The sequence below is a fragment of the Tyto alba genome, unplaced genomic scaffold (genome assembly GCF_018691265.1).
Source record: "Tyto alba isolate M040663 unplaced genomic scaffold, T.alba_DEE_v4.0 Super-Scaffold_21, whole genome shotgun sequence".
Taxonomy (NCBI): domain Eukaryota; kingdom Metazoa; phylum Chordata; class Aves; order Strigiformes; family Tytonidae; genus Tyto; species Tyto alba.
The window spans coordinates 10845538-10866175 of NW_024881295.1; the positions used below are offsets into that span (position 1 = coordinate 10845538).

General features: G+C 38.7%; 1 protein-coding gene across 1 annotated transcript in view; it reads left to right on the forward strand.

Moving 5' to 3' along the window:
• Positions 1-2187: 2187 nt before the first annotated feature.
• Positions 2188-20638, forward strand: part of ETNK1 (ethanolamine kinase 1) — a 33602-nt gene continuing 15151 nt past the window's right edge. Inside the window, exons 1-4 of the mRNA XM_042795211.1 lie at positions 2188-2519; positions 14399-14658; positions 15505-15645; positions 16304-16446. Coding sequence (XP_042651145.1) covers positions 2364-2519; positions 14399-14658; positions 15505-15645; positions 16304-16446 — 700 coding nt within the window. The 5' untranslated portion in view covers positions 2188-2363. The remainder of the gene's footprint in view (positions 2520-14398; positions 14659-15504; positions 15646-16303; positions 16447-20638) is intronic.

Sequence of the window (20638 nt, forward strand, 5' to 3'; positions counted from 1 at the left end):
TTAACGACAGAAAGCTTCTGGTGGGAATATTATGTTCAGCATCAGCAAGATTGAATCTCTGTTTAGACCAGTTCTTGTTGAAATTAACATACAGGAGCTGGAACATTCAACCTTTGATATTTTATTTCAACAAAAATGTCACTTTGCCCTTAATCCATAAATGAGTCTTAGTTTATCATCTACTAAACTGCCTGAGCAGAAGCAGAGGGCACTGTGTATCACATGCTTGATCAGATACTATTACCATAGTAGTATGATATCACTAATTTATAGGACTAAACAATGTATAAAGGTGAGTGTGTTTAAAGATTTTTTTTTTTCTCAAATAAAAAAAGAGTTTAACTTTCAAAATGTCCTTACTTTTAAAGAAGAAAAAGTGGAGTGGGCTAATAGAAGAAATGGGTAGGTCCAATCAGGTGAGGTGGAGAAAGAAGATTTTAAGGAAGTGGTGAGTTAGTGTATATATGACAGACGTAAAATCCCATGAAAGAGGGTTGTAAAACTTGAAACAGGTTTATTTTAGGGAACAGATTTAAACAAAGGCAAGCTAAAAGCATATTACCACTAGAAATATACTCAAGCTATAACACTTAGGTCTGCAAATTTTATGACACTTGAAATTTGATTCAGACACCTATATTCTTACCCTTTTAATCCTTGATAGAAAAAGGCTATTAATATAGAATAACATATTTACACTAATAATACCAACCCATAAACATTACATTTTAATTTAAAATACAACAGAAGGAAATTTTGTTTATTGAATACTCACAAAGATGGATTCTGCCTCTAAAGATTTTAAACACTCGGTCTGAACCAAAGTTTAGATGGAAGAGAATACTAAGATTAATGTTCACGAAGAATGAGAGAAAAAAGATTCAAGAAGGAAGTTACTTGAAAAGTTGTTGATAGACTATTCCAAGTGTTTTATCTTGCCTGAGGAGAAAGGCATACAGGTGAGTGAACAGAGAGATACTGGGGGAAGGTGAGGTGTTCAACAGAAATAACAGGAATAGACACGATGATGCACTTACATAGTGAGGTAGTGCAAAACCCTTCAGTGACAAGATAACAGCAATTCTTGGTAAAAGACAAGACACATTCACAAGTAGATGGTCATGGATGACACAGTGGGAAGGTTATTACTGCCCTGCACTTTTGGAGAGGAAATGCATATGAAATTAATGAGAACTAAACCTGTAGAACTAGCAGTTTCCCTCATGGCATTGTTCATTTTGAGTGTAAATTATGCCCCTTTTCCCTGGCCTAGGTCTATTTAGAGTAACAACTTTCCAGGGAATAGGCTGGCCATTACTCTGCGTAGTTCTTGTGTGTTAGGCTCACTTGACAAACTTGCTTTATAACAGAGGAACTTCTTGAAACTTCAGCATTTCCTACGTGGGAAGATCAGAGAACGTGACAGGAGGCAGGTAGCTGTAGGAATATTAGGGGTAACATCAAAATATTTCTAAAAAAAAAGACAGGATAATTTGTTCCTCCCCCTTTTTTTTTTTTTTTTTTTTTTTTTTGACTGAAAGTAACTCCAAGGCAGCAAGGTTTTCAGCATAAAACAGGGAAAAAAAAAAACAAACAAACAAAAAAAAAAAAAACAAAAAAACAAACCCAAACCAAAACCGCCACAAAGTAACTGCTCTGTACTGCTCATGAGAAGGATGAACTTCATGAAGATGTTTAAATCAGGCGGGCATATAGCGTGATACTTTCTCAGTGCCCTAGGGGACCACGAATGGTATCAAACTACCGCTGGCTCAAGCAGGAAAGTGGAGCAAGGCGGTTGGCAGGCCGGCACCCCGCAGGGGAGGGGGGGGGAATCATCGGGGGGGGGGGGGGGGGTGGGGGTGACGAAGGCTGGCACAGAAATGGAAGACAAAAAAAAAAAAAAAAAAAAAAAAATCAACCGCAGCAGATAACTCAAAGCCCGATTAAAATCGGCCCGCGGCCCGGTGGTGGCGCGGGCGGCGCTGCGGGCCGCATTCCTTCACGCCCCGCTGGCCCGGGGAAGCGGGCGGCGGCTGAGGGGGCCGCTCTCCCGCACCGGCCGCCCGCGCGGCTCCCCCTCACGCAGCCGCCGAGAGCTTTTAGTCAACCCCCGCTCCGGCTGCCTCGGGGCGGCGGGCAGGTGAGGGGGGCGGCGGGCAGGGCGCCGCCAGGCCCCGCCCGCTCTCCCAGGCTGCTCCGCGCCGCAGCCGGGGGAGGTGGAGCCGCTTTATCGAGAGCCGAAGTGGAAATTTCCCCCTCTCAGTTGCCGGCTCCGCCGCGGAGGAGACGCCAGCGACAGCCGCTCGCCCTACCTCGCCCCGTGTCGCGTCCCGTCCCGCCCGACCGCTCGCCCCGCTGCCATGTCCAACTACATCCACGTCCCGCCCGGCTCCCCGGAGGTGCCCAAGCTGGACATCACTGTCAGCGAGCGGGAGGGGCCCGGCTACCGCCAGGGCGCCCTGCAGCTTCTGCGCCGCCTGCGGCCCCACTGGAGACCCGAGGAGGTGACGCTGCAGGTACGGGAGAGGCCGGGCGCGCCTCGGGGCCTGCGCCCGGGTCCCTGGCGGGGCGATGCGGCAGCCCGAGCTTGAGGAGGGAGGGGAGGGTAAAGGAAGGAAGGGGGGGAGGGCGGGCGGCCATTGTGCGGGGGAGCTGCCGCCTCGCTTCCTTCCCCTCCCCCTCCCTCCTTGCTCTCCAAATGCAGCCCCCTGCGCTGAGCCCCATTTGCCAGGCAGCCTGGCGGCGGGGCGTGTCGGCGCGGCAGCATCCCCCAGCCCCCCTCTTTCCCTATCGCTCGCTTTCCTCTTCCTCCCTTCGCGCCCTCCCCGCTGGAACTTGCCTCTCCCCACGCCTCCGCGCACCCCCCTGCTCCGGTAGCGGAGGGGAGCAGATCTTCCACCCGCCCTCGGCTGGCGTCCCCGCCGACGGCCCGAGGGCTGCGATTTCGGCGAGGGGAATTGAAGGGCCCCGTGGGTTTTGCCCGCACCGGGGTCGGTGCCGAGCAGGGCGTGTTCGTTACGCGGTAGGGGACATCCCCCCCCGCCCCGGGGCAGAGGAGGGGAACCGCAGCGGGGGGGCCGCCGCCCGTTGCGCGGAGCGGGGCTGGGCCGCTCCCCGGGCGCCATCGGCCGCGGAGCCCTTGGCGGCGCCTCCCCCCTCACCCCCCCCCCCCCCGCTGCCGCATGTAATTAATAAATATAAATACACGCCTCGGATTCGCGACGGAGCTCGGTTTTAGGCTGACGGTGTCTCGGTAAGTATCGGCCGCGTTAACGGCCGTGCCCGCATCTCTGCGTCCTGACCGTGCACGCAAGTGTCGCCGCTCGGTCGCTGGTAGTCGCGAGGTGAGCGATCGCTCGTATTTATGACGAGTCATCTGCTGGAGGATTGGCTGCTTTTGTGCTTCTAGAATATACTTAACCTGGCCCCATACAAGTCTTCAGTCGATTTACCTGGCTAAAATAACAGTTCAGTTGCAGCCTGTGGTTAGTTGAGTGTTTTATTATGTGCTGTTAAACTGCGTTATTCAGCAGTTATTAATACGTGTAAGTGTCTTATTTCGGTGAAGTTCCTCTGAAGAGAGCTGCTGGAACTAATTTGTATAGGAAAACTGATCAAATTGAGGTAATAAAACATAAATTGACTGAAATTTTCTGAAGCTTATTGATAGGAAAAGAAAATTGAGGCATATCAGTCCAGTTAGTGTGAAAATAAAGCTAATGAGGTTTTTCTAAGTAATTTCTTTCAGGACTGTAGCCACATGCTAAGCACAGTCCCAACATCTTGAGGTGTCATGAAAATAGCTTTACAACTTGTAATACTAAACAGGGTTGTTAGGGTTCATAGTATATCTCAAGTTGGAAGGGACCCATATAAGGATCATCAAGTCCAAGTCCCTGCTTCTTGCAGGACTACGTAAATTTAAACATGTTTTTGTTACTTTAGCTTTCTGATGAGGGTAATTCTCAACAGATTATTTTTCTTCGTCCATACAGGAATGCTAATAAAGTAAACCCAAACATTTTCTTATGGTGGGATGCCTCTAACCTTTTGGGAAAGTTCTCATACTTTGAAGGAAAAAAAATGCTGCTTCCTTCCTCCCTCTTTGGAAGAAGGAATTAACAGAATAAAAACCACTGGTAACATTGGTGTGGAACAGTGGCTCATCTGACTGGTCATGCAATAGTAAAGTAGTAGATTACTGTCTGTGGTTAGAGATTTCTGTCTAAAAATTGTCTGAGTTTTGTTTCAGCCAAGTTATTTTAAGACTAAAACTTTGCAACTCACATTTTTTTTCCTTTTGCTTCCTTTGAACAGCAGGAGAACATCCTATTCCTGAAGCTCTTTAGTGGCCTTTTATTTTTAACTCCTTAGTCTGTGTTTAAACTGCTGTGTGTACAAAACAAGAATGCCTGTAATTTGAAGCTAGCTGTATTACCAGCATTGCTGCTGCAGTCTGTTACACATGCATCACATGTACAGTAAGATGCTGAAGTGAAAGGTGACCGTTTTTAAGAGGATGGAGTGAAGGTCTAGGTTGGAGTTCCCTCATTAGAGTGCCATATATTTAGGAGGGAGACGAAAATGAGAATCATGTAATGCATGGAAAATATGCCTGACTAATCTGGAACAGCAGTATCATAGCAAAGTAGATGAAGAACATTGATACGTGGAACAAATGGCTACTTCCTCTGTTGATCTCTGCTGTTAGCCACCTTTGCTCATAGTACTTCTTGGACCAAAACAATTAGGAAGTTGGAGTCCATAGTTGGACTTTAAAAAGTTAATTAACTTCCCTTGCAAAAAATTACTGTTGTGTGTCAAATTGTTTAGTCAGCTAAACAATTCTGAAGCAGTGTAGTTAGAAAATTTTAATGCTTAATCTTCACTTTCTGTAAGATTTACATGTATCTAAAATCATTAATATATTCAAACATTTTAAATTTTTTTGCGTTGTAGCATAGAACATAAGTCAAGGACAGATGATTAAAATAATTTAAATATTAAATTGTGCTTAAATTATTCTTTTATTGCATTACTTATCAGAAAGTCTATAGAACCCATAAGCACTGCCAATTATTTGCTCCATTGCAAGCAGCTCTACTGTAATATATCTCCTCTATCTCAACTTATGTGTGAATATTATTACTACAGATAAGTACAAATATTCAGGTTTTCACATTGGTAAGGAGAAACAAAATTTTCCTGATCCTTGTGTAGATACTTTGCAGTTGTCTGAGGATGTACTAGGAGCTGCACAGAACTGGGTGTTATATTTTCTAACCTAAATTCTTGAGGTTTGCTTTTTTTTCCTTTACAATAATACAAAGCAATGTCATTAAGAAAAATCTGTGCTTTTTTGCAGCAGTCACTTTTGATTCTGTAACAGTTGATGTTAGTAATAAAATTGTAGAGCAGTTCAAGTTGGAAGGGATCTCTGGAGGTGTCTCTCAACCTCCTGCTGAAAAGCTCACTGCTTACTAAATTCAGAAATTGGCTGTGGTGGACATGAAAAAAAGTTTTGTGGCTTTTTTTTATTTCATAAACAAAAATGCTCTTCAAAACTCAATTAAACCTTGTTTTGAGTTGGTAAGCGGCTTGAATTGTGACAGTGGACATTACAATTTTTGTGTTCTGGACAATTCTTTATTAATGAAATATAGAAGCTTAATTGTTATAACTCTTTTCCATCTTAAAGAGGTTGTATTACCCTTCCTAATGTAAAAATAAAATCACAGTTTAGAATCTGTTGCCCACCTTAAGAATTTTTTACTTTTGCTCTTTTGTGGAGATTCATTTGTGCCAGTATTGGAAGGAGGATCAGTGTTTGGTTACAGGATGGGAAGGTTAGTTACCACTTCAGTAAGTGTGGATTCAGGATTTTTTTATCCCATGACCTCTGGTCTTTACATATTGTAGTTCTGGTCATAATGAAGGATTCGGTGGTTTAATACATAATTTCTTCTCTTCAGTGTGATGTTATGGTGCGGGAGAAACAATCTGTATTTTTTTACGTTCTGAAGTAATCTTTAACATTGAGAATAAAGGCCGCTTCTATTTATTGGTGAAAAGACTATATAGTGTTAATTTGGATAGAGTAGCGTATCTCACGTGAAAAAAATCAGCTGCAAAATTGTTCAAAGATCTAAAATGATAAATGACATACTAACAGTGCTCTTGTCCTGGCCCAAACCTGAGGGGAGATGAAAAAAAAAAAAAAGTTTTCTCAATGGGGGTCAAATTCTTCAGTAAGACTACCTCCCCCCAACCCCAAATCCTGCAAGCTTCTATCATCTCCAAATAATTGTAATTAGGTTTGGGTTTTTATTTGAAATAATTGGACCTTGCTTGTTTTCTGGTACTGTGTCTTTTTTGGCAAGATGTACATGTAGTTACATTTATCAACACTTTGCATGACTTCACTACTGCAGTGTTTTGTAATTCTTTGCAAAAGTTGGTTCCTGTAGCTATGAAATATGAACATATAAGATGGAGCCATGCTCATGAAGAATTATACTTTCACCAGCAAAGCAAACACCACCCCCTGCCCCCCTTATTTTTAAATATATATATATATCAGGTTAGCTTTTTTCCCCCGTGTCTTTGCTTTTTCTTTCTGACTTGTGCTCAGCAATTTTTCAAGCTGTATTTTCTGGCTCCTGCTCTTGAGTTCTTTGTGTGTGTCAATCTTGGTATTTTCTTTATAACAAACTATAATGAGGTTCAGATTTCTGTACTAGTTAAAATATTTCACAGTTTATTTAAACAGACTGAGTGTGGGACTTAAAGCATTGAAATAATTGAATGGAAACAGAAAATGCGGTCTCTGGAAACAAAGTAAACTAACTTTTTATTTTGAATCCCAGTGTCATTGCATTTTTCAAGAGTTTTTTATTGCTTATCTTTTTTAGGACGTGCTCTTCAGTTGCGAAAGTAGTTACCACATAAAGAGGAAGGACTGAGTTCACAGGTTAACATCCTGAAGTGGTAACATCTCTAAATGGAGAAGCGATGAGTGAAGGAAAGAATAAGAAAAGTTAGAGTTGCAGAATGAGCCACATTGCTGATGCATTGTGGAAAAACTGTAATTTGAGGTGTACCTTGAATGTACTGTCACAGTAACTGGGAAATGTAGACAGTATTAAATGTCATTTGAGACTGGGTCGGTTTCTCCATTCTTAATAAGCTTCTGATTAAACTTTATAATCTTAATCTCTTGTTGCAAAGGTTTTTTATGGTATCAGTGGGTGGGGCAGCAACTGTGTATGTGACATTTTATGTAACTGATGTGCCACATCACAGTGCATGATGTAATCCAGTTGTGCATGATATAGGTATGTTTGTATTGATTCCTGTGGTTCTGATTACAGAGAATCGATATTTGCTTAGGCACAGCTTGGATCTGGCTATGTAATGGCTTGTAACGTATGCTGTGGACTCCTAACATTGGAAAGGAAGGTAGCTATCTAGATGCTTTAGTTCCTCTTTGCCCCACCCAGTTACATGGCCATTTCATATCAAAATCTTCCAGGGGGAGGAGCAGCAAATTAATTCTTTCAGTTAGAATAAAATCTTAGACTTCTTCTCTATTACCTTTTCTTTTGATTTATCTGTGTTTTCATCAGTATCAGAAAATTTGTAAAAACATATAAAGTAATTCACCACTTTAAGACTCTTAACTAGCTACCTGATGTTGACTTTTCAGGTAGGAGAATATTCATCAGAAAGAAGATGAAAAATATGTAACTTCTTTTTGGGGCTTTCTTCTGACATAAACATAAAACAGCTTTCTCACTTTGTCACACATTTAGATCAGAACCAGTCCTTGCAAGGGGTGACACCTTTATAGCAATTAATCATAAACTATTGAATTTAATTTTAAATGGTGTTTATATTGAGAATATGGAGGATGTGAAACTTCAGTTAAGACCTTAAGAAAAAAACAAACAAACAGAAAAAAAAAAAAAAAAAAACACAACAAAAAAAAAACCAAACCCCAAAACAAAACACCAAACAAACAAAACAAAACAAAAAAATCCAAGCCCACACGCAATGAAAAAACCTGCTGAGTTCTTCCTTGAAGCTGCAGGGTTGACTGGTAGCCAAAAAAAAAAAAAATCTACGTTATACTATATAGCATAGGTGCTGATGGTGTTGCTGTTGCCATGCTGCTGTCATGGCAGAGCACCCTGAGAGTTCAGTAAAAAGTAAGTTGGTTTTTTTTTTTTTTTTTCAGTAAAAAACTGCAAGTAAGGCCAAACTTACCATAGAGTGGTGCCCATCTTCCTGGCTCCCTGCTAGCCAAAAGCCTACTTTTAATACCAAATGGTCTTGTTCGTGATCATCTGGCCACCAAAATAATGTAGACAATGGCTTTCACCTGCCGAGTGTAATGATCTAGAGGATATGGCTCCAGAGCCTGGGGATCTTTGAATGATGTTTCTCATAAGCCCTGCTGAATATATGAAAATTTACCTAAGGCCTGCGTTTTCTAGTAGTTGTACTTTGTCCTTTTATGAATAGCTACAGAAAGAAGAGATGGAGAAATTACTAGCCTTGTTTCAAGAAATTAAAGTCTTGAACGATACGTGCTTGTGGATGTGCCTGTATAGACTATACATTTCCAGAAATATAAAGTTACATCTTACAGTATAAATTTGAAGTTTTGTGAGCATTAAAGAAGAACGTATTAAAAGTCTGTTTCATCTGGAGATCTTAATGTGCAATCCCTACTTACTCATGCTGAAACTTCACATCACTTATGTTTCTACAGCAGTGCAAAACTGCTTTGTGTATTTCTCCTGCCATGGATGTAACAACAGTTGAGAAGGAAAAAAAAATCTGCTTGGTTTTATATGTATTCTGTGAGTGATAAAGCGCTTTCTACTTTGCTGTGTGACATTTTATTTCTGCCTGTTTATGCTTGTTACATGTGATCTTAATTTTGTTCTCATTCTTCTCATTGTTTTGAACACCTGAAACAATAGGATCAGATATAAGGTTTTCTTGAACCACCTGCTTATGAGATGTGAATATATCCATCACATGTCCTTTTCAGTAACCTAATCCTGATCGTTGCTGATAAGGGCACTTTTAGGGGAAACTGTGTCTCAAAGATGCTTCATGTCTTGGTTGAGTTTTCTCTGCTCTTCCTGGACTCACTTGGCTTGTCTTGTTTCTACCATGTGCTGCTTTCCGAGACTTCGTTTGAGTAACTCAAGCTTACCTATAGCTTTATCACCTTTGCTCTGCATTTCAGTAAACAGTTTCTGTTTGTTCCCAAGAGCTAGAAAGCCTTGACTTCAAACTAGATCTCGGACTGGACTGTGGGCCAGTATAAATACCATTTCCAGAAATGTTTTCAGAATTTAGTGCTAGCTTTGCGTCACCTCACTTGAAAATACCTATTGCAGTGTGATACCAGAATCTTGCTGCTGGATTTTGTAATGCATTACATTGTGTTCTTGAATCCTATTGGCTCTCTGTATTTATAAATTTCCAGAAATTTCTACCTGCTATTCATAACATTCTGTAGATTCTTTCATCTTACACCACATGGCCTTGAGAGTTTATTTTATCTATGTCATCAGAGTCTAGTCTCTTTATGCTGCTCAACTGATGCTTTTGTTACAGAACTCCTGTTCTGCTCTGCTGCATCTCAGGTTACGTTTCAGGCAAGGCATTCTAAGCTGGTTCTTTAAATGCTACACTAAAGGCATTATGAATAAAAGAAGTGAGTAGTATGTTCTTTTACCAGTAGCAAACATTAGATGTTTACTTGCTGTGGAATATGGAAATTGTCTACTCTGAATAATGTTATTAGAAAAGTAAACCCTTCTACCTTTTTAAGAAGCGATAACTAGAATGCTCCTGCGTGTAAATAATTACTTATAGCAGCATGTTACAAATGGATGCTAATAGGAAGTAGAGTTCCTAAATTATCAGTTGAGGGAGTCCAATTTCCTTGTTGTAGATTTGCTTTTATTAACACTAATGAGACCTGCTTTAAGAGGATAATAGACCTGTGCAGTATGACAAAAGCTTTACAGTGGCCAGAAGTTTGCTTAACAGCATAAACAAGTCAAATTCTTACTGTTTCTTTGCATCAGCCCTACTTAACATCTCATTTTTTGTGGTATCACTACTTGCGATCACCTTATAGCCTAGTGTTTTTCATAAGGCAGTTTTGTAGGGAGAGAAAGGCAAGCTTTATCAGAGGATTGTTTTATAACAAGTAGAAAATGGTAGCACAAGTTTCAGTGATTTGAAATAGTGCTGTTGTATGTTAGGAATTGCTGTCTATTTTGTTTGCTGCCTTTGCCATTTGATGAAGATGATAGACTTCTTCAGAGGAAGTAGTGAATTTTATTTATACTTACTGGTTTTGATCATTCTTAATTCAACAGAACTTTCACTTTTCTTTCTGCCCTGTAGTGACAGCGTAAGAGCTTTCTCTAATGCTACATTTCAGAAGTTTTCATTTAGGTATGGCAGACATGATACTTCTTAACTTGATTGACAGCTCCACACATACCACTTCTGCAAAGTGCTCTTTAAACTTTTTAATGAGTTAATTCTGGTTTTATGCTAAAAGGTATGAGAATCAGTACTTCTGCACTGATTTGCCATATTAGTGCTGTGTCATGTTGGCTCCCTGGTATGAGAAAGGTGCAGGCTCCCTGGAGCAAGTTCAGCAAAGGGCCATGAAGATGTCTGAGCAACTGGAACATCTTTCATATGAGGTGAGGCTGGGACTGTTTGGCCTGGAAGAAAGAGGACTTGCCAGGGATCTTATCAATATGTATAAATACCTGATGGGAGGGAAAGAAGGGGGAGCCAGGTACTTCTCAGTGCCCAGTGACAGACAAGGCAATGAGCACAAAGTAAAACACATGTGAAATTCTATTTGAACCCAAGAAAACACTTTTAACACTTCTTTTTTTTTTTTTTTTTTTTTTTATTTACTGTGAGGGTGGCCAAACACTGAAACAGGTTGCTCAAAAAGGTTGGTAGAGTCTTGAGAATTTCTGGTGATTTCGCTGGACTCAAATGACTGGCTCTAGTGGGCCCTGCTTGAGCAGGGAGGTTGAACTAGATGAAAACAGGAGGTCCATTCTGATCTCAATAGTTCTGAAATAGTTCTGTGACGATATGCTTGCGGGGGGGAAGATTATGAATGAATACATTATAATATAAAGATGTTATTTGTTATTTACTAGCCATACTTGAAATGCATTTAAGTACTGCCTGTTCAAATTAGGTAACGCTGCTCAAGCACATCACTCATCTCTCAGTATAGCATGTGCATTGTTGCAACAATCTGCTTATGTACGCAGGGAAAACTTAAAATGGCTATGTAAGTGTCAAGCAAAAGATAATGTTATAGTACAGGTGTATTCTTTTTAATGTGAAAACCTGTATCTGTGGTGCTAAATGGTATAGTTTTCTTAGTTGCACTGATTAACATTTTAACATTTAGTTGTTATGAAGACTATTTAAGACAAGATTTTTCATTACTTGTTTCCTAGGTTATTAAAATAATAGCTAGTAAAAAAATGTGTCCATAAATTGTGCAGTTTTACTTTGAGTCAACCAAGGAGGCTTTGTAAGTAGGTTTACTTGAATTTATGGTTACCCCATTTAAACTTAAAAGATTTGCTGAACCTCAGAATTGAGTGTTCGTAACTGTTTAAGAAAATGGAGTTTATTTGTATCCTCAGCTATTCTGCATCTTTCCACAGGAACTTGAGCTATTTCTTGTTATTTGTGATTGATAATTAAAGCTTCCCTCGTCCTTTTTTTCATTTATTGATGAGTGAGTTGACCTCATCACATAGGGGTGCTGAGGAAAGCAAGGTATAATGACTAAAACACAGCATCTTTCAATATGAAAGTCGTGTCTTCCTAAATAGGGAGACTTGACCCAGCTTCATAATTCTTTTCTTTGGGAATTAAATTGCTTCTAATGCTTAATTTCTCTAAACCCCTGAGATTCGGAAATAAGCTGTCACTTGTGTTTGAATGATGCAACTTTACTTTTCAAAATAAAGGCTACTTCTTGGAGGGGGGGAGAGGAAAAGTCAAAGTTTCTGACTTGCATTTTAAAAAAACCAAAAACAAACAAAAAAAAACAAACAAAAAACCAACCAACCAACCAAACAAAAAAAAACAAAAACCACAACAAAAAACCCCCACCCAAACAGTCCAAGGTTCTAAGAAAAGATGATGCCTGAAGAGAATTTGTCTGTTGTTGGTGTGTATTTTTAATAAAAGTACTTATTCATTAAACATTAAGGTTTAGTATAAAATCTGAAACACAACTAATTGCTCCATTTGTTAGTGTTTTTCTTCTGGGCCCAGCTTAGGTCTTGAGGTAGAAGACATGGGAGGCCGCATGAATGGACATCAGTAAATAAAGAATTCAAACTGTTGTCATGGAACACTTAGTATCTAATTCTGATAAATAGGTTTAATTTTTCAGCTGATTTTCTGTCTTGCATTACAGTTAGGATTTAAAAATATCAAGGGTCTTCAAGTAGCCTTTAAATAAAAGCTGCTTGCAGCTTCAAGGACCTGCATACTTTGAAAAATTTCTAATAAAGGGGAACAGACCGTATCTCCATTTGTCTCGTGTACATATGCCAGAAGAGTTAACTAAATGAGAATTAATGATGAAAGCATCTCCTAAAGAAAGCTGTTAAGTTAAACTTGCAGGATGTCCACTCAAGGGAAAATTGTGTATGTCTAACTGTATGTTAACCAACTTGAAGCTACTTCTTGCTGCTTATTTGCCTGAGAGGCGTTTTTGTGCTTTGTGGGAGGGCGTATTCCTTTTAAAGTTAAGTTTTAATTAGGGTTTTGGGGGCAACAGAGTAGGAAGAGACATGACTCTAAATGCTAAAAAAAAATTATAGTTGAATACAAGTTGCAGTTGCTGTGAGAACCTTGACTTTAAATTGTTTACTTATGTTGAAGGCTGCAAGAGATTGTTCAATAGTTATGAAAACATTGGTTTTCTTGCTTGTGATACTGCTTGTCACTGGAGAACATTAATGGCTTGTCCTTCAGTCACTTGCCTAAGAGCTAGAATTAATATGGGTAGTGTTCATCTAGCAAGTTCTTACGCATTCAGTCTGAGTTGACAGAGTGCAAAGAGTTTGAAAGTGTGAAACATCTGTTTTTCTGAGCTGCAAAACTGTCCCAGATTGTAGGAGGAGATTAGGAGCTGCTGTGTTACTCTTGCAGGCATTGAATGGGATTTCGAATGCTTCACTATGTGCAGCTGGGTATGCACAGCCCAGTTACTCAGGATCTAGTCTGCTTGTCAGGTAGCATCTGCAACATATTTTAGGCATCATCAAATGTGAAAGGAGGAGCAGCAGCTAAGTAGAGTGGGTGGGTTTTCTTTTTTTTTTTCCTGTCCACCTTCCTTCCCTCCCCCTTTTCCATAGCTGGGAGCTTGTACTATCCATACTTCTCTCCTTATTTGAAAGGACGGGGAGTAGGTTGTCGTTAGATGTAAACATAATACTTTTGTAGGAAGTTACTTGCTGCAGTTCAGGCATCAGTGACTAGACTGATCAAAGTCTAGTAAATAGCAGGGATTTAAAAATTGCATTTATCTACATCTTAATGGTAAGGACTTAATGCTTTTTAAATCTTTTAAATGGTGTAGGCCAGTTATGAAGTAAAATGAGTGGATAGTAGGTCTGGTTAGAAGTTTTAAAATTTGGAATGATACTTGATGCTGAAGGCTAGGGTCTTGAATTTTAAATACGGTTTCAAATTGCAAAGGAACCATAGTGACTTTAGGAATTGTTCTCAATCAGTAAAACATCAAGGCTAGTGGGAAGATGATAACCACTGAATTTGAACTGTTTCTGACTTGAATTTTATTTTGCTTTTTGAAAGGAGTAGTTTAGAACTCCAGGAGTATCTTTTATTAGTTGTGCACTGATCAGCAAATACTGAAATTCTGAAGTGCATCAAAATAGTGGGGTTTTTTGTGCTGCCTGTATTCATGACTGGGGGTTTTTACTGGTTTAGGAGTGCTGCCTTGTTGGGTCTTTGCTTTCAGCCATTTTAATCCATCAGTTTCAGAGTGGTTATGTGGAAACTCATTTTACAGTACTGAGCTTTCAGTTATTGCCATTTATATGTAATATTTATTTAGTTCACTGTAGCATGTTTTCAAATTTTCCTCTTCTCATGTGTTCCTGGTAAAAATCCTTGCAATTTTCTTCATGTTTTTCCTGTATTTTAAAGATTTATTTTGTTAATGCTCAATCTAGTAAACATTTGTGTTTTGTGAACTAAATAACTCTGCATTCTTTTCCTGCACATTAAAAGTGCAGATGCAGATCTGAGTTGCTTATGTATTGTTTTTACTTTTCAGCTGTTCACCGATGGAATCACCAATAAGTTAATTGGCTGCTATGTGGGTGACATAACGGATGATGTCGTCCTAGTTAGGATCTATGGAAATAAGACCGAGCTCTTAGTAGATCGAGATGAAGAAGTGAAGAGTTTCCGCGTGCTGCAGGCCCATGGCTGCGCACCTCAACTATACTGTACTTTCAATAATGGCCTGTGCTACGAGTTCATGCAGGGAGAAGCCCTGGATCCAGAGCATGTATGCAATCCAGATATTTTCAGGTAAGTTTTAAATTTTTTTTTATTATTTAATTATTCAGGTTCTGTCGTTCATTTATGGTCTGTCAGGGGCAAGGGATCTCAAGCTTAGTTTATGAGCAGGCAGAAAAGACGTATTTCTATAAGCCTGCACTAAGTTGATATTCACAGTCTTGACAGTTCACTGTCCTCTATCTTAGTTACGGTATTTTAGTACTGAACAAATGATCCTTGCTGCCTCCCCAGAAGACTATACATGTAATCATTAGAGCTCTGCTTATTGTGAATATTTAACACTTGCACAATACTGTTAGGGAAATCATTTAACATGGTAAAGTTGTAGGGTTCTGGGCTTGATTAAAGCAAGTACTCCTAGCTCTGTTTCTAATATATTCCTTTTGTGAATAGGATCAAGGTAGTCTTCCACTGAGACAAAATTTTTTAAACTATTATCAATGAACAGAAAGTGCTGATGTCTTCAGATTTTATTTTTTCATGTATGCACTGAAATTTACTTGCCTAACAATGTCAGCTAATTTGAGCCAACTCTTACAAAGATAAACAAGCTGAAGAGTAGACTGTAAATACAGGTGAAATATGCATGCGGTAACTGAACTCCAATCCTTCCCACCTCCCCTCCCTCAAGTAGCACTGCTAATGATGTTTTAAGTCTTGAAAGATGATATCCTATAGCTGTGCTGCTCATGTTTAAACCCTCTTTGGATTCCCTTGCTGCATTTTTTACAGTTTTTCTGTTAAGTATATTGCAGTTGTCTTCTCTTGTTGCTAGGAAATATATAATGAAGACTGTCAGATATACGTTAAACATAACAATGTAAACGTTTTTTTGTGGTTTTTTTTTTTTTTTAGACTCATTGCCAGACAGCTTGCTAAAATCCATACTATTCATGCACACAATGGATGGATCCCTAAATCTAATCTGTGGCTCAAGATGGGGAAATACTTCTCTCTCATACCCGCAGAATTTGCAGATGAGGAAGTAAATAAAAGGTGGGTATTTCTTTATGTGCTTTCCTGACTTCCCATTCTTTCTGGTTGAGGGGTAGACATATATTTTTAAAAAAGTTTGCACTACCATATAATGTTAAGTTTGTAAAATTTTTGAGTTTTGTCATACTCTTGTATACTGAAGTAGTTGTATATATGTCAAATACGATAAGGAAATTCTTTTAATTAATTTCTTGTGTATATATACAGATAGCTCTTGGCTTGATTGGACACTTAAATGATGGTAGTTTTCACTCTTTTTAAAGAACAAGGGTCAAGTCATATACTTCTTCAGGTAGTTGTACTGAGTTTTTAAGAGACCCATCAATCTCAAGTAGAGATCTGTGTTCTGGGGTGAATACTAAAAGTATGTTTCCTGGGGTTGCAGGAATACTGCTTGTTGTTCATTCTAACCTGTATTTCTTAGCTGTCCTGTATTCAGTTTCTAAATTTGTCCAAAATTGGGTGATGTAAAAGTAAAGTCAATGAAAGGCTGTTCTGGGTGGTGGGATGAGCTCCCAAAGTGTTTTCCAGAGGAGTAAAAGGTGTACATGCAGTCATTATAGACCTGTGAAAGGAAAGTAAGTTATTTCGTTACAAATGCTCGGTATGGAACATGTGGTATTAAATACTAACTTTCAAACCTCTTATACCTGAAAAGGTTTTTAAGTGATATTCCAAGTCCTCAAATTCTTCAGGAAGAGATGGCCTGGATGAAGGAAAGACTGTCAAATTTAGGATCACCAGTGGTACTCTGTCACAATGACCTGTTGTGTAAGAATATTATTTACAACAAGAAGCGAGGTAGGTATTGAACTAAACAGTAAGTGAGTGGCTTTGTTTATGCTGTGATTGCGTTTGTTTACATCAGTGGTGTCATTTTACTGACTTGTTCAAGTGAACTCAGTTTGGGCTTTTAAGACCCAATGTAATGGTGGCGATACCTGTGTAAATACTAAGTTGCTTAGCTAATTCTCATCTGTACATTGCTGTACAGAGGAAGAATATTGGTGTTCCTTGCTTCTCTTCCATAGATTAATGGATCTGTTAATCCCTAGCTTGCTTGTATGACTAGACTTCAAAGTATGTAATTGCTCATGTTAATTCTGTTCCAATCATGTAAAGCTTTTAGGAAGGAAAAAATAATTATACAAGTTTATAAAATAACCTGAAGACATTATATCCTATACTATATGTATTTTTCTGGTTTGTGATTCTGGGAAGACACTTTCATAATGAAGTATCTTAGTGATACTTAATACTATAGTCAGTGACTCAATTTTCTTTGAGGTACATAGGCGTCTTATGTATGTACAAAAGAAATCTTTGTACAGTTGTAGGCAGTACATGTCTTAGTTAAGATGCATTACTTTTTAATTTTTATTATAAGACATTTAACTCATAATCCATATTATTAAAGAATGCCTTTATTGAAATCTTTAAAGCTTCTGTATAAACCCACAGTTTCTTTTATTTCTTGATTTTAGTGGTTTGAGGTTCGGTTACTCAATGAATCAATTAAACAGGAAATTAAAACCAACAAAGGCAAACTTGCAACATTAAAATAGCCGTTGTGCAGTAAAAATGCACAACTTTCCACCCATTTCAAATTTATGAGCTCAGCTGAGTGCAACAAATTCATCAAATTAGGTACATACTTTCTTTTGAAGTAAGGACAACATATTCCTGCTAGTAGTTCCATACTTGTTTGTGACAGTTTGATAAGATTGTTGATGTGTAAACCAAAAGTGTGTGAAGTAAATGACTGAATGGAACTGAAGTCTTCTCCATCAGTCATCACTGGTCTCTGACATCTTAAGCTTATGTGCCTTAAGTTCTAAATAAAAACTAACAAAAACATACTGGAGTTGGTTCTAGTATGAGAACAGGCTGTATATGCAATGCATAACCAATTTCTGTGTCAGATATGCACTGAACGCATTGAGAAAATTGAGAAAATTGTCTTGGTTTGTATACAAGTTTCCCTCTGGGTAATACCACTTTTGAAGGGAATTGTTAGTACTTCTAGTTATATAGGTGTATATATATGTTTATATAACTGTACAACGCTATTAACATAAATTTTAAATTCTCATAATTCAGTACCAAACTTCAGTGGTTTAACTTAGTTTCAATGATGAGGAAAAATGAGGAAAAGGGGGGGGGAGGGGGGAAAGGAAGCCTTAGAAGATAGGCAAAAAAATCAGCTTGTGGTCTTGCATACATTAGAATTGTGATACTGTAGTACCAAAAGTAAATCTATTTTTACTGTGTGGGTGTTTTCAGTGCTGAAACTACCTTGAGCTTTAGCATTCCAGAACAGATCCATTGGGGTAAAATAATTTTTATAGTCACTTCTCATAGTAGAACCACGCTGCAAAAAAATAAATTGGAGGCATTCCTTTAAAAGGTTCACTATCACGGTCAATAGGCTTGAAGTTCCTACTTTTAAAACAAATGCTATATGCTTTTTTTTTTTGTAAACAGAATGGAGGAAAAAGCAATGCCAGCAGTGCATCACTTAGGAGCAATCCTACAATAACGAGTGTGTGAGTGCTTAGTGTTTGGGGACAGGGTGGGGAGGAGGGAGGGGTGTAAAGTACTTTGGTTTCAAGCTAGTTATAAACAGCTGGGAAGTGAAAAGACCTAGAAATACAAAATATTTATTTATTCAGCTTATGTTTGAATGTTGCACGTATACTGTGTTGTAAAACTTCTGCAATCTGGATACAGCAGGTACCATTTTCATAGTAACCAAACCTCAATGCCATCTGTAGAAAGAATATTTGTCATTTGAAAGCTGTTTTTTATAGTGTACTTCTTACAGAACAAAAGCCACCAATCTGTCTGTTAGTACAATCTTAAGATGAGGAACCTGATTTTGGAAGTGGAAGCTCAGCTTTATCTGAAAATAAGCATGTATTACTAGAATTCTGTCTAGCAGAGGAAAAGCTTATTGGTATACAAATAGCTTTGCCGGAGCATGAAATAGAATCTTTAAAGATGCGCTTCATTAGGGCTGGCATCAAACTGTCTGAAGGTAGTTAACAGCTTTGGTGATGCTGTACTCTTACTAAATTTACTCTTCCATCAAGAAAAGCTTCTGCATATGAAAAAGACCATGATGACCTTAAACTGGAATTAAAGGAGAGATAATTGGTCTTCTAGATGAACTACTTTTTTTTTTTTCCTTTGTGCCAGCTTCTGAAAAGCCAGATGAACACTACCAGCTTTGTGCAAACTTTACTTAGGAGAAAAAACCCCAACTCTCATTTATTTGTTTTAGCAACACTGTATCATGTTTGTGAATGTTTAATTTGCACATTTACTAGGTATGGGGTGGATGTGTGTAAGCTAGAGACTTAACAGCAGATATGAGGACTCCTCTCCAATGCAGTTAGAATGATTACTTGTTCCAGTGCTTTGCTTTAGACTTGTCCTCTTCATTAAATTCGCGTTAAGTTTTCAGACTTGAAAGAAAAATCATAGTTGTGCCATGTACTGCTTTTAAGAACAATCAGTCTCATGTGCTTAAATTTTATTTATGAGACTGGAATAGCATGTTGAGTGCTAGCTTCACTTAATGGGAGTTTTACTCATCTGATTTGAATTTGTTCATGCTGTGGCTGAGAGAACTCTGCCTCTTGCTGTTTTGTTAATGTCCGCTTTCAGTCACTCAGGATATGAAAATTTGCAAGTGTTACTGTATGTAACTTGTAATTATCAGTGTCATCTACTCGCTGAAGGCTGCAAGTCAGCTTCATGTTGCTTTTAATTATAATTTGGACATCAAGGTAGTCAAAATATGCTTGATGCTTGGTACTGCTTATTTATAGACCTTGTGTTCTGATGCTCTTAAAGTTTGGGATTGTTGTTTTCCAGCGTGACCTGGGAGTTTCCAAAAATACCTGGTGTTTCAAGAGTATTCAAATACTTGCTATTTAATAAGACCAAATATCAGTATTTTTTTGTCTGTATCTATATGTGTTCTTTTTGAATGTATTAAAATCACCTTCCAGGAAGTTAAGTGTGTAGGTAGATGGCTAGTTTTGTTCTGTTTATTCCCTCTGCCTACCCAATGTTTTCTATGATCTTTGGTAGGAGTCTGTGGGTGCTCAGTGCTTCTGAAGACTGAGGTATGTTTAAGGCTTCTGGTTTTGATCTAAAAACCTATTTTGTTTTGCAAAGCTCTATTGGGTATTTATAGCTAAAATTATTCTTTGGGTATATGACCCGTTTTGTGAATTTAAGTATGCAAGTATGTTTATAGCATAGATCATTGTCTTTACCGAAGCTGTCTTCTAGGGCCTCAGTGGCTCACCTGATGAGCAGGATGGGATGGAACTCAGGATACATCATTCTGCTGTGGTAACTACAGCTAGGACTAGCACATTGAAAGTGCTTACCTTACTAAACCATTAAAAGTGAAGAGCAGCTAGAAAGAGAGAGATGTCATCACCATCCTAACCTTTCAGTTCCCTGAGGAGATCTAGCAGATGCTCTATTGACTACTACGTGATCTATTTTAAAAAATTATTTTTGGTATATGGAACATGACATGTATTCCATTTTGTATCTTTATGTGGTTTTCATACATTACATTGCATGTTGTCTACACTAGGAGACCCCTGGAAGAAAGGAATGTATTTCAACTTGAAATACTCAGTTCTCTTGATATCTCTGTTCCTGTTGATTAACAATAGCTTCTCCAGAGAGATGATGTAGCTTAGTTTTAAGTCATGTCTCACCTCAATAAAATACAAATGTGTTTAGACTAGTGTCTCTTGTTGATCTGCCAGCTCCCAGTGGTATCAGTAGGATGTAGAAACTCTTTGTAGATACTAGAAACCTCTAAACAAAAGCTAGCTCCTTAACTTCTAATGTAAGCCATATCTTTTAGAAGTGGCTTTGCCATATGAACTGCAGTAAATCTTAAAATGAACTTCTGATACTTTGGATATTTAAACAATTAATGCAGAGTTTCTTCTGCTTTTTT